Raw genomic sequence first — 15,346 nt, 5'->3', positions numbered from 1 at the left:
TATAGTAAATCACGAGTGATAAAACATAAACTCGTCTTCTTCTTAGTCTTCTTATTGAGTTACCAAGTCTTGGTGTGAGTTTTCCAAGCGCCAGGTGTTGCATTAGCATTACTTAAGGACTCACTCCCAGATCGAAATAGATTTGTCAATAAAGAAACTAGATTTTTACTCGGCCGCTCCTACATTTGTTGCTTTTCTGATGTTATGATATTAGTCTGCCGGGAACATGAGTGATGCGGATCAATACCTGAATGGAGAAACTAAATTCCAAGTTGTCTTCAAGGAACTTTTCGAAAGTCACACAACTGTATTTAAACTAAGGTGGCAATTATTATGGGCCTTCAGGTAATGGAAGAATCTATAAAGTGCTATAAATCCTTTGAGTACTTAAAGCCAAGCGGTTGACTGATTACAGGCTTTAAGATTCTCTGAGTGAGCGGACGGACATCTTTATATCATAGAAATACTATTCTCTTCTTACAAGTGTTTCAGATTGCATATGATGGAGTAAGCTGTATATCTGCACCATAAGTGACCACAGTTAGTCATCGGAGTTGCCGCCTGTCAGATACGATAGCCGAACTATCCAATTGTTACAATTGTTACTTTTGTGTTGCCTTTTTAAGAATGTTACATTGGTTTGACCACAGGTAGACGATTAGTGAGACTACCCTCTCCCAGACACCATGCAGGTGCCTTATAGCTGCCTCTCCATTGCCTATTGGTATCTGTTGTGCATGTGTGGTTAAAGGGGTATCCAGGAATTATAGGGGTGGGGGGTTTGCTAGGAGGCCAGGAAAATTAAAAGAGATAAAAAAAAATTCATAGCCACCCCCGGCTCTCCGGTGGTCACTGTCTTGTCCAGTTGGGTCTATGGGCTTGTTCCGGCAGAAGTCCTTGCCACATATATTTAGCCTCGGTGACCTAAAGATAGGAATTGGGACGTCTCAGCAATAACGTGCGGTGAGGACTTCTGCTGGAACAACACCCCAGTTGGGGGACACCGGAGAACCAGGAACAGTTGAGTATGGGTTTTTTTTTTGGAGGCTCCCGCCTCAAAGTCAGCTCCAGATTTCTCTGGATGAACATGACGTAAGGTAGAAGTCAGGACTAGAGATGAGCGAGTAGTGTTCCATCGAGTAGGTGTTCGATCGAATACTATGGTATTCAAAATACTCGTACTCGATCGAACACTACTAGCTGTTCGAAGTTTAAGGTTCGATGCAGAACCAGCGTTGATTGGCAGAATGCTATACATTCTGCCAATCCACGCTGGTTCTTCTCTTACCTTTAGAAGTCTTCTCCGTGCAGCGTCCCCGGCGTCATCCGGCTGGAATTCACTCTGCCTAGGCATCCGGCCTAGGCAGAGCCGACTGCGCATGCACAGTCGGCTCTGCCTAGGCCCCGATGCCTAGGCAGAGTGAATTCCAGCCGGAAGAAGACGCGGGGACGCTGCGCCGGGAGAAGACTTCAAGAAGAATCCAGCCTGATCGTCACTCGTGGACTTGGTAAGTATAATTTTATCGAATTTTGCGTACCCCTGAAACGAGCATTTCCCCCCATAGACTATAATGGGGTTCAGAGACATACAGTAAGTAAAGAGGCAAATGTCAGGCAACAGGCAAATTGCACACGTTAATAGGAACCTTATAAGAAAATGCAAGAAAGCTAGGAACCTTATTGCTCAGGCACCTTTCATTTAGGTATAAAAGTACTTACTAGAGTTACTGATGGGAACAAGAGTACCAGGTTTGGGGCTCTAAACCTCAGCAACATAAGGGCATGCTGCTGATATAGGGGAATCTCCATTGGTGACAGGATCCATCCAGGATTTTATAGGTGTATGATATGTGGTCAGTCTAGAACAGGGGTGGGCAATTAATTTTCCCATGGGGCCGTATAAGAAATTGAAACTATGCTAGAGGGCCGTGCCACGACAAATTTAGCTCCACCCACTTCTACGTTGACTCCGCCCATTCCCGATCATCTTTCCATGTGCCCCCACACAGTACAATCCTCCTACAGTCACCCGTACATTATATGCCCCCACATTGTAATATTCCCTTCCAACTGCCCCACAGTATTAAGTCCCTCTCCTGGTGCCCCAGTATAAACTGGTGGAAACTAGAGGGGACACAAAACTGGAGCAGCTGGAGGGGGACATTAAACAGTGGGGGTAGTTGGAGGGCGGCAATAAATTGACAGCTGGAGCGGGACATGAAACTGGGGGCAACTAGAGGAGGACATTAAAATCAGGAAGCTGGAAGCAGACATTAAACTGTAGGGGTAGCTGGAGGGGGACATTAAACTGGGGGCAACTAGAGGCAGACAGGTCCCCCTACAGCTTCCTCCACAGTTTAAAGTCCCCCCAGTCTGTGCCCTCTTCATCTACCCCCAGTTTCATGTCCCCCCTCCATTTCTCCCTCAGTTTCATATCCCCCTTTATTTTCCCCATTTCATGTCCCCTCCCCCTCCATCTCTCCCCCAGTTTCATGTCCCCCCTCCATCTCTCCCCCAGTTTCATGTCCTCTCTCCATCTGCCATCTCTGCCCTAGTATAACATTCCCCTTCCATCTCTGCCCCTAGGTTACTGAGACACACACATATATATAGACAGACATATAGACAGGCACACATATAGACACACACACTCTCTCTCTCTCCCCCCTGCAGCTCACCTTACATCTCTCATCATCATGACACGCTCCACATCTCCATCTTCGGCCGGCACTAAGACACGCCCCCCTAGACACGCCCCCCTAGACACGCCCCCCTAGTCAAAGCTGTGCGGGCCGGACTGAATCAGTCAGAGGGCCGGATATGGCCCGCGGGCCGGACTTTGCCCAGGTCTGGTCTAGAATATCCCATACCACCAGGTTTCTAGGGTGTTATGTGCATCCATATCAATATTAGTATGAATAACAATGTATCTGCATGACAACCTACTATGTGTATCCATGGTCATGCTAAGTCATGGGAATTTGTATATGTATATGGCAACTTTACCTATATTGCAATGAATATCCATGGCATTATGGCATTTCTGTCCAGTTTCACAGCCGTGCCTACTGGCCCCAATGAATGTGACCATGTTACACACATGGTCATGTACATTACACCTAAGGGTCGGTAAGACCTGAAACAGGAAATCAATGCCAGATCCATTTTGATCTACGTGGATTTAATGAAGAGGAAATCCATTTGTCCCAAAGTATAAGATGTGTCAGTCCAATTGTTTCCCGTGTATAATTCAGTGCAGGCGAACAGCAATATCAGAGGTGGGGCAGGGATTAGCACCTACACCCACCATAAACCCAACTATGTCCAGTTATTACTCCCAGGTAGGGATGAGCGAGTAGTGAAATATTCAAGATTCGATATTTGTTTCGAGTAGAGCCTCAATATTCGACTACTCGATCAAATATTGAATCCCATTATAGTCTAGGGCAGGGGTAGGGAACCTTCGGCTCTCCAGCTGCTGTGAAACTACAACTCCCAGCATGCTCCATTCACTTCCATGGGAGTTCCAAGAACAGCAGAGCAAGTATGCATGCTGGGAGTTGTAGTTTTGCAACAGCTGGAGAGCCGTACGTTCCCTACCCCTGGTCTAGGGGAAAAAAATGCTCGTTTCAGGGGAAACCACTATTTGACTAAAGGAGAGTCACCAAGTCCACGAGTAGCAGGAGGAGAGTGTTTAGGAGGAGCGCTGTGCAGTTAAAGCGCACGGACCCCATAGACTATAACGGGTCCGTGTGCTTGCAGCGCACTGCTCGCATGAATGATTCATGCGGGCAGTGTGCGGCAAGCACACGGACCCCATTATAGTCTATGGGGTCTGTGCGCTTTAACTTCATGGCGCTTGCAGTTGCGCTGATATTCCGTTCGGGGAGGGGGGTCCTCCTGCGGACCCCTTCCGGGCGGGAGGCAAGCACTAATGTAAACTGGCCCTTACTCGTCCTGCAGAACCAGAATCAACGCTGGTTCTGCAGCAGGCTCGTCCTTGCTAGTCGGGAGAGCTGGCAGCTTGCGGTTATGCGGGAGCTGACTTTTTCTCATAGGAATGCATTGACCAGCTTTGATTGGCCGAATGCTATACAGTATACAGCAATCAGCCAATCAACGCTGGTATTGCCGGAGGCTCGTCTGTGAGGAGGTGACCACAGCAGTCTCCATTGTGGTCCAATCTTAGACTCCGCCTCCTCACAGACGAGCTTCCGGAAGAACCAGCATTGATTGGCCGAATGCTGTACACTGTATAGCATTCAGCCAATCAATGCTGGTTCTGAATGGGATCTTTACTGCGAATAGTAAGTAGTATTCGAACGAGTACGAGTATTTCGAGTACTGTAATATTCTATCGAATACCTACTCGCTCATCTCTACTCCCAGGCTCCCCCTTGTACTGGGTTGCAGCACTAGCTCTACATACTGTGGGGAGAAGTGGTGATTTTTTTTTTTAACCCAATATGATTAGTATTTTCCTTTTTTCGGTTCTATTGGCCATTTGACATGATACATTTCATATCCTCGGTTAATCCTAAGTGAACTCTCTTACAGTACAGACACTAAATCAAAGGTTATGTTAATGTTTTTCTTACAATATAAAAGACAGATTTTGGCGATAGAATTTCTCTTCTGTTTATTAAATGAAAAACATTGTAATGGATGATATTTGGCATTCTGGACATTGATACTGTGTTGCCTTTGGCTGACTTATCCTTGGACTATTGCAACAAATAGAACTGTGCAAATACTTCTTAGTACTATAGACGGCCTCTGTGCACAGCCCTACAGGCCTTGCCGGATTCTGTGTGGTATACAGATATATCCCCTTCTAGGTGCTACAGGCGATGACTCCTGTACATACAATGTCTAGTGGAACATGCTAAATTTTTTTTCTTCTATCTGATTCTCTAAAAAAACTTAGTTTTTCTTAGGATTTGCCCACATGCTCTACTTTGTTCCAAGCCACTTTCTCAGGTCTCCTATGGTACAAGCTCACTCATTTCTCAGCTATAGAGCGTTCCAAGCCCTGGTAACTAGAGAAACTCACATTTCGAATAGCATGTACCCATAGGAATGAATGGATGCAGCCGGCACGCGGGGGTTAAGCAGCCAGCCGCCAGCAAAGTCTGCGTACCGGCCGCTTCCATTCATTCCTATGGGTGCGTGCTATTCGAAATGGCCGTTTCGAATAGTACTCGCTCATCTCTATACAGTTGCGTTCCAAGCCATTACTTTCTAGGTTTTCCTTTGCTAAAAGCCAATTCTTCCTTATCTCAGCTACATTTCTGCACCTAAGATCACACAACTCCTCCTACCCTGTTTCCCCGAAAATAAGTCATCCCCAAAAGTAAGACCTAGCAGAGGTTTCGTTGAATTGCCTAATATAAGGCACCCCCCCGAAAGTAAGACAGCCCCCAATAATAATAATATTTCTGTGCAAAGATTGTATGAAGAAAAATATTGCAGCCGGCTGAACACTGTGCGCGATGTTCCCAGTGCACAGGTTTGCCGGCTGCTGGCGCCGCTGCGATACGTTGTGTCCACTGTTCCACTGATGCCCGCTGTGCATACACTAAGCATCGTATGCGTTCAGCCGGCTGCAATGTTTTTCTTCATACAGTCTTTGCGTAGCAAGCACATATCCGTGTAGCACAGTGGCGGCAGCAGCACACAAAAATAAAATAAGACATCCCCTGAAAATAAGACATAGCATATCTTTAGGACCAAAATTTTATATAAGACATTGTCTTATTTTCGGGAAACACGGTACTTTGAAGTGGCCTATTGGAGGAATATATACTGACTTTTGATAAATTGTATACTTTTGTATATAAATATCAGTTTTTGTACATTTGTAGTATGTGGTATCTGACAAGAGTGACACCTCCCCCTTGTCTGATAGTAGACAATCTATTGGAAACTGACTAGGGCTCCCTGCCAAGTCAACACAGTATAAAGCTTACAAAAACTTAAAGACTACAAAAGTTTCTATATATGAAGACTTCTTACCTTACGGTGTTCCAAGTGGTTCTCCTATCAATTGTTATTCTACAGAATGCAAATCCCTGTGAATTAGAAGATTCTTCCCGATTTGGATCACTTCTATGTCCTTAAGGCATAATTCTAGTTATCTCTTAGAAAATCCCGAGGATTCTGTATCATTGTGTATAAGTCTAGGTTTCCTTTATGATCTATGTTATTTCTCTGTTTCAGTCACTGACTGGCTGCACACTCTATTCAGTTTAATATAAAAAAAGAATTACCACAGTCCTTTACTTCCTCCCTGCTGATAGATAGACAAAGAGTAGAAATTGAAAGGGGTTGTCCCATCTCAAGGATCCTATTTATACAGGTAGTCTAAGGACATTTCTAGAAGAGCAATTCCCCAGTTGGTGAGCCCTTGGGGGGAGGGGCACAATAGATAGTGAGATAGTGATAATACACGGGTGCGTGTATGGGGCCATGGGCCTGGGGAAAAACTCAGGGCAAGTCCTATACCTGTTAGTTTTGCAGCCTGGGCTCACTGAACAAAATCAGGGGGGGGGGGGGGGGGGCACACGGTGCCTTGCAGCGCTTGAGTCCTGGTGTTCAAATCCCGCCAAGGGCATAAAACCATCTGTAAGGAGTCTGTATGTTCTCCCTCTGTTTGCATGGATTTCCATCCCATATGTACATTGTGAGCTCTATGTGGGGCTCACAATCTACATTATTAAAAAAATAAAAATAAATAAAAAATAAAAAAAAAAAGAAAATCAAGGGCTTCATGGAGGTACAGCTGCCACATGGATATCATCTAAGTACCAGTTTTCCACGGATACAGCACAAGCACATTTTCATGAAAAGAATAACCTAGTATACGTTAAATAGCTTAACTAAATAGAGCCTTGCAAACAAGATCCTGTGATCTCGGTAGCATCAGCCCTAATTGAAGTTAAGACTCTCTGTAATGTGAGAGATTGGGCGGATGTAATAAGTAATAGCTGTCATTTGAAGTAGCAATTGTGTAGAAACAATGACCATGACCGGGTTGCAGTTCTACTTGGTAACATGGCGCACAATGATAACAGATTCTGTAAACTAGTAAGTAAGACCACGAATTTCTGAGCTCGGGAGTGTAAGAATGGCCAGTAATTTTTTTTTTTTACATTGCACTTTGAGAATGAAAAGCTTTCAAAAACAGCATATATTGTAACTAGCCTCTACCTGCCACTTCATCTGCGTGCTGTTGGCGTCGATGATCCACCTATATTCAGCAAATTGCTCCCATCGATGGTTTGCCTGCTCCGGTGTTTCGGCAGCTCTCAAGCTGTCCAGCTGCTGAACTCGTTCCTCGTGCTGTGCCTGTGATTCTTCCCACATCTCGGCAACTCGCTGGGGCGTCCTATAATGAGCGTGTTGTTGACGTTAATGATCCCCCTCAGCTCCGCTTGAGGAGAACTCTGTGACTTCTGGCTACCTTCATAGCTCTCGTTGTTGTGGAATTTTGCAACAAATTAAATTTTCTTTTTCCCTGACATGTTTAAAATTGGCAAACTGCCAATTTGTATTAAAGCGGTTTTCCCATCCAGTGTGTCAGCACTGCCTAGAGAAGATCAGATCATATGCAAATGTATGTGCACAATGGACTCAGTGTTATCTGTTTGCTTACATAGAGAGGTCACAGATCTGGCTTTATCAGCCTGCTTCAAGAGAAGTTTAATATAGTATGTGGACATAAATTCATAACAGTCATGAGTGTTATAGAAATAAATTTCCTGCACTCAAATAAATGCTTCCAAAATATTGTGAACTTTTATTAACATCCGACAAAAACGTTTCGGTCTTATATAGACCTTCTTCAGTTTGTCGGTGGGGTATAGTGGAAAGTGGAAGCTTCTGAAAGTGTCCAGGTCAGAGGGTGCACCCTCCTATATAAGACCGAAACGTTTTTGTCGGATGTTAATAAAAGTTCACAATATTTTGGAAGCATTTATTTGAGTGCAGGAAATTTATTTCTATTTTGCTATGGCTATGAGAAGCCTTTTCCTGGCACCAAACTTCTTGACCGAGTGACGGCACATTAAGATTTTAAAAGTCATGAGTGTTAATCAAGGTTACAATCTATCTATGTGCCAATTTTCATCCAAATCCGTTCAGCCGTTTTTGCGAGATCAAGGAACAAACATCCAAACACACAAACTTTCCCATGTATAATATTGGTAGGATTCTAATGTATCTATAACACATTAGGATAATGGGAGGGGGGGGGGGGCATTCTCCCCTTCTATTTTTTTAACCCTTTATTTTAAGTCAGATGAAACATGTGCTCGGTTTCCAGTTCATTAACCTTTCTCAGTATCAGCCTGTAATAATCTAGAACCACTGAGTAAAAACGCATAAAACCAAACCAAATGGTCGCCTACACCGGAGTCTCACAACTCATATTTATAGATTATATTAACTCAGATTTTCATGTGCAGCACATTTAATTAATTTAGGATCGCCATCAGGAGATTCTGCAATCTCTGCCATCTTTTGCAAGCAGATTAACTTCCTTAGTAACAATATACATCATCTGAATTACAATTTAATGAAAAATACAGCTTGAATTATAAGAGGCCTTGATGCAGAATCTAGTTAAAAGATAAATTCTCCATCTTAGATTGAGGGAGTACGGGGCTATCTATGCAGATAAAAATACCTCGTTGGTATGCAAAAGAAAAACTTTAATAGGATTTTATGTTAATTTCATGGCTCTATCCGACCAGAGTTTTAAAATACATTTTTTTTTTTGTTAACTTTCAAGGTTTTCATTGCAGCTGCTCTTTGGAGAACCTTTTATACTAATGTCTTTCTTGCGACGGCTCCATTAATCTTCAGTACATCTTACTGTATGGATTAAACAATTTGGGGACGTCAGTAGGATGTATGAAATTCAGGTCAATTTATACTATGGAAGACTGAATTAGGGAAATCTTGTTGGTCTACTGGTCAATTATACTATTTATACAAGTATATTATATTTTATAATAGATTACATTACAATCCATTATATTATATTTTATTATATTATATTACAATCCACTATATTATGTTACATTTTATAATATTGTATTGCTTTACAGTCCGTTATATTATACTACATTTTATATACTCGAGTATAAGCCGACCCAAGTATAAGCCAACCCCCCTAATTTTACCACAAAAAAACTGGGAAAACTTATTGACTCGAGTATAAGCCGAGGGGGGGAAATGCAGCAGCTACTGGAAGATTTCAAAAATTAAAATGGTTTTTGGGTAGAGTAGTTGCTGGGGAAGGGGAAGGGGAGGGGGTGTTTTGGTTGTCTGTCTGCCCCTTCCCTGAGCCTGAGGACTGTTTTTTTTTTTTTCTCCCCCCCACTTGGAATTCAGCCTGGCTGACTATAGGGGATCTGCAATGCTCCTATTAACCCCTTCCTGACAGAACAGGAGCACTGCAGATCCCCTATATTCAGTAGACCGGGCACTGTCAGACACAGGGATACCTAATGTGTTTGTGTCTCACAGTAATTTTCTACTTTTATATGTATTCTAGGGAAAGGAGGGACTTACAACTTTTATTTATTTTACTTTTTTATTATATTTTTTAAAGCTTCTTTTCTTTTTCACTATTTTATGGGAGATTTTATACATTATTATTACGGCTGGTCATAGACACCCCCCCCCCCCCCCGCCCCCGCAAAAAAAAAAGAAAAAAGAAGAACCCCCCCCCCCCTTTTTTTTTTTTTGCTTGACTCGAGTATAAGCTGGGGTTTTTTCAGCACAAAAACTGTGCTTAAAAATTTGGCTTGTACAATCCATTACATTTATATTATATTATATTACAATCCATTATATTATGTTACATTTTATAATATTACATTGCTATTACATGATACTATATTATATAAATATAAGTATCTCTTCTGCCATCATCCCATTTTCTTCATTTACAGTAGTACCATTATTAACTCACCATTCGGTGTCTCTCCACACTGAGAATCAAATTCTAAACCCTCATTTTAACCTGAAAGGACCTGTCCAGTCCAGTTTGGGTTCCCCCTTCATTTCTCCATAGCAGTAGATACCCCCCACCTTCAACCTCAGCTTTGCCCTCTCCTCCATACCACTAACTGTAAATCACCTTGTCACATAAGACTTCTCTTGTGCTTCCCAGTGCACTAGATTTGTGCTTTCCACTGATTTTTAATAAGAATGGTGTAATGCTTCTTTTCTCCTGCGGGGGCACTGTTGGATAATTAAATATTGGCAGGTTTTCCCCCAGATTGAAACTGAAGACTGGGCTTCTTAGCAATGGGACATCCTATAAACGGTTTTAAAAAAAACAAAACTGTAACTTTTATTAAAGATTTTATGAAAAATACAAAATGAGCAAATTCATTAAACTGTAAACCATTTAAAGGGGTAATTCAGCCACAAATATTTAACACAAGTAATAAATGTTAGATTAGTGGGGGACTAACCAATAATAAAAACTCATTTATACACTATAGGTGTGCCCAATACAGCCGGGGTCCCCATTTGTCCAATAGATATGGGTTCCAGTTACAGATGGGTGAACTCAGAATTTGTTCCCACATTTGTTTTGGGTCGAAAAGTTTGTTCCTCTCTAGTCCCAATGGTTTTACTCCCCAACCCATCACCATTGATTATCTACACAGTGGGGAACCCAAAAATGTGTCCTGAACTAGAGAAATTGTCCCAGTGCTCAAGTGGTTAAAAACAATATTCATTTCTAACTTTGCAGAAAGTGACATTGAGTTTCCAGAAGCTAATAATACTGGTGCTGTGCATTTCTTTCTTGCACCGTGTGAATAATAACAGGGCGCATCTCATCTAGTCTGTATGGAAAAGTTTTACATTAAATTGTTTATTGCACGACCTCTGACCCCTAAGACACCTTCCCCATAATAAATTGACCAGTAGGAGCCGTATTAGCTATTTCTGTAACTAACATGAAAGGACAAATTAATTACCATCACTCCGAATCCGCTCGTCTGAGGATTAATGATGCAGCCGATGTAACTGCAGCTGCAATACATTATGTTTTATATATGCAGAGAGGAGAATACGGGGAAAGGTTTAGAGACGAGGTTGTGTTCACGTATATAAGACAGAGCAATGTGTCTCGATGTCCTCCAGCCCAAAGATCAAAAAATGCTGATTTAAAGAAAATTTCAAATATTGAAGTTTTTGTTTTTGTCTTGATAGGCTAGGATTTATCAATAGGGTTGAGCGATCGGGATCGGAAAAGATCGGATTCCGATCGGCGATTCAGTAAATTTCACGATCGTGATCGGAATTCCGATTCCTCCGGATTCGGAGGTTATCTCAAGATCGGCTCAACCCTATTCATGTATATATCATGAATAAGGTTGAGCGATCGGGATCGGATCCGATTGGCGATCGAGCAAATTTCTCGATCGCGATCGGCTGGAAAATGATCAGATTTTTTAAATCGGTCCTGAAATGTCAAGATCGGCTTAACCGTATTTATCAATCTACAATGTTATGTTTCGTGTATACAATATTCACATCTCAGACCTTCTGGATAGGCCACAAAAGTCTAATCCAAATGTGGGACCTTTCCGATAACAGGTTCGCCAACCCCTTCCCATCTGAATGAGCATTAAATGGGTTGTCCAGGGATCATCGTGAACTCAGGGGCTGGGGTATAAAACAAAAAAAAAGTCATGTTCACCTATCCAGTAGATATACAGTCCTGGCCCTCTTTCCTTTACGTGCTGGGACCCAAAGGGGCTCACGTGACCCCTGATCACTGGTCTCATTGGTTATTGGAGACAAACCCGTGACATCACTCACATAAATCTCTGGTTCCTTACCAATGACTTACAATGGAGAATGGGGGATAGGTGGGTATGGCTTTTTTTTAATATTTAACACCCACCCTGGCCACTCCTGGGTTTTCTATAATTATTGGAAATGCTTTTAAGGAAACAATCGATCAGGTAGAGGCATGACTGGCTGAGGTGGGAATACCCCTTTAACAAAAGTGGGTTATGGATTGGATGGACTGTGTCACCAAAACCCATTTGGCTTGGGGCCACTCCTAAGGGCTTTGTCTAAGAGCCCCCCCCCCCTCACCCTTTAACCCCAATACATGAGCCTGGACTTTGCTGCAGGGAGACCACAAGATTATTAACTTTTGGAGTATTTTTGATGTTGGTGACAGCTCGGCCAGGCAGCTCGGGCACTATGGATGCAAAGCGCTAAGGTAGAAGTAGAGTATGAATACTGACTGAGATCAGGGCTGGCAGGGTTTGTTCAGAGAAAGGGAAACCAAGCAGAGGTCAGGGTTGGCAGGGTTTGTTCAGAGAAAGGGAAACCAAGCGGAGGTCAGGGTTGGCAGCACAGGTTCAGTGGGCAGGAACAGACTGTATGGAACAAGAGAAGTAAAATCCAGCATCAACGAGGATCCACAGATAGGGTATGTATAAAATGTAACTTTTATTCATATCAGTAAAAGGAGCTACTAGTTTCAGGGTGTTATGCCCCTTTCTCAAGGCAGGAACAGACTATCCCTCCCTGTCTGCTGCCTTAACAGATCCTAAATTCAAGGAACAAGTAGAGAAACAAAATAGATCAAGGAGTCCCGAGGAACACTCAGCTGAATTCTAGCAAGCTAGGAACCTAATTTCTCAAGAAGGGTGTGGTAGGTGATGCAGAATGTTATACCTGCAGAACGACAGAGATAAGCTGGGGAAGGTTATCCTGCACTCGTGCTAGCCCTTCATGTAACAAGAAGAGAGTATACGTCAACCCCATGTGTACACTCTCCAGCACCATCAGAAAGTATGTGTACATGTCGCCCTGGAAAATCAGGAAACGGGGAGCCGTTTCGTGGTCATACCTGCTGGGAGAAGTAGTATACCAGATGATGCAGCCTTCCAGTTTTACATCTACTCAGTACACAATAGAATGCTCAATTAATATACCCAATACAATTCTTAATCAATTAATGCTGCCATTCAGGGCCCAATTATGTACATATGCCGCCATTCAGTGCTCATTTAATGCTACTATCTACAGTGCAATTAATGCTACTATTTAGCGCTCAATTAATTCTGCCACCATGGTAAAATTAATCTACCCATTCACATTAATTACATTTGTTACTAACATACATTATAATTAATGTCGCTAACCACCCACAGCACAATTAATGCTGTCACACACAGTATAATTAATGCCGTCACACACGTTATAATTAATCTCATATTAACATCAAAACTCGCCCACTTCACAATAAATGCTGCCACCTACCTCGAGTACAACCAATGCCTCTGGTCATCTACCATACAGTCAGTCCTGCCACCCACACACAGTACAACTAACGTCACAATCTACATCACCTTGGTAATTCGTACCACTGCCATCAACCTGCAATAAAAAATGCCTTCATTCACTGATTTCTACTTTGGAAAAACCATAAGTTTCAACCTTATTTGGAAAATCATGTCTCCTGAGTAAGGTTGAGCCGATCTTGACTTTTCAGGATCGATTTTGAAATCCGATTTCCGATCATTTTTCATTCGAACCCGATCTCGATCCCAATTCCGATCCCAATGCAAGTCAATGGTATTTTTTTTACTAATCGGAGATCGGATTTTAAAAACAATCTTATTCACTATACAGCATGGAATCTAACAATTGAACGCTTTAATTGTTAGAATCCACGCTGTGTAGTGATTTTTTTTAATCACTAAGTAGCCAGAGGATTTTTTTTAATCCTCTGGCTACTTAGCCCTCCCTGGTGTCCACTTACCTGCAGAGATGGCTGTTCCGGTGCCCGGTGTTCTCGTTCTTCTTCGCCTCCCAGGTTAGGAGAGTGTGGGCGGGTACTGGGAGGGGAGACGTCACGTCTCCCCGCCCTGTACCCGCCCACACTCTCCTAAGCCACAAGCCCCACCTTCTTCCTAGCTTTTTAACACTAACCTGGGAGGCAGGAGCAGCGAGGCAAAGAAGAACGAGAACACTGGGCACCGGACCAGCCATCTCTGCAGGTAAGTAGCTACTAGAGATGTTAGCTAGTCTCCCATTAGAATGAATGGACGCATCCAGTGCGCAGGGAGTTAAGGCTGTGTGCCGGCTGCTTCCATTCATTCCTATGGAGCCGCAGCGGAGCCTTCACACTGTGTATACATTCCGCTCAGAATGAGCGGAGAGTATACTCAGTGAGAAGGCTAACATTGTTAGCTTTTCCCACAATGCTTGGCCAGTAACAAAGCATTGTAGGAAATAATCACCGATCTCGATCCCACCTAAAAAGATTGTGTTCGGAATTCCGATCGCGATCGTGAAATTTTCTCGATCGCCGATCGGAATACGATCTTTTCCGAATACGGTCGCTCAACCCTACTCCTGAGTCCTATTCTGACATCTAACACCATGAGCACTCCAAACATCAACAGAGTTAGGAAGGTTTACTACTATTAGGGGAACACTATTGCCACCATATGACATCCTGCAGACCTATTCAGCACTGCACCAGCCTAGGAGGAGTGTCAGAGGATCTGGTAGAGATCCATACCACCATGACCACAGCAACTACTGCCCCCCAATCTCCTGGTGTTCCTCCTAACCAGCTGCTGTACATACAGAGCAAACATGTATGGCCGCTTATCCTGATGCACGATTGCCCAATGTGAATATTGGAATATTTCATGTTTTTTTTCTCTGAGTTATTTTAATCTCCCTCCCACGCTACATAATTTATGGATTCAGTGTTTATTTCTGTCTTTCCGCATCACCGTCGCTCATTAATATGGCGTGTAATGTATTAATGGCTGTCACCTGCTATTGCCTTTAACATTTATATTACTCAATATTTTAGACAGAAAACAACCTCACAAGAGTATGGGGAGAATCCGAGAATCAAGATGGGAAATGGAATAAAGTGGAAATTCATTTGGGGAACCTGAGACACTTTGAAGTCATCTTTGAAGGCGTTCGGACCAAAGACTTTGGGGGAGGAGCATCCATCGATGACGTCGAGTTTTTATACTGTTCTCCACGTGAGTAGAAACATATTCAACAAGTCCAATGTTATCTTCTCATGGAATATCCCCATTACCCAAATGTATTGAGGTATCATAACTTCTTTCTGCAAAAATTTTGCAATTTCATGACCATATGGTGCTGAGTAATAAGGCAATTTTATTGAACCCTCTCTCAACTGTCCTCTTTATGATGGCCTATACTGATGGGTGAACCAATTTGTTCTGAACCAGGTTTGACCCAAATTTTCCAAATTGTTTGTTTTTTAAACTAAACCAATTTGTCTCAGATGAACTAAAAATGG

At 42.8% G+C, this 15,346-nt stretch overlaps 1 protein-coding gene across 3 annotated transcripts in view; it reads left to right on the top strand.

The window, feature by feature from the left end:
• Positions 1–15,346, top strand: part of MALRD1 (MAM and LDL receptor class A domain containing 1) — a 305,716-nt gene that overhangs the window by 167,785 nt on the left and 122,585 nt on the right. For all 3 annotated transcript variants that reach the window (XR_012715476.1, XM_075271657.1, XM_075271658.1), the window contains one exon: positions 14,879–15,059. Coding sequence is in view for 2 of the 3 variants with exons in the window: in XM_075271657.1 (XP_075127758.1) it covers positions 14,879–15,059 (181 nt within the window). In the remaining variant the exon portion in view is untranslated. The remainder of the gene's footprint in view (positions 1–14,878; positions 15,060–15,346) is intronic.

The sequence above is a fragment of the Leptodactylus fuscus genome, chromosome 4 (genome assembly GCF_031893055.1).
Source record: "Leptodactylus fuscus isolate aLepFus1 chromosome 4, aLepFus1.hap2, whole genome shotgun sequence".
Lineage (NCBI taxonomy): Eukaryota > Metazoa > Chordata > Amphibia > Anura > Leptodactylidae > Leptodactylus > Leptodactylus fuscus.
Note: the sequence above shows the minus strand (reverse complement) of the source record. Positions and strands in the feature narration are given on the sequence as shown.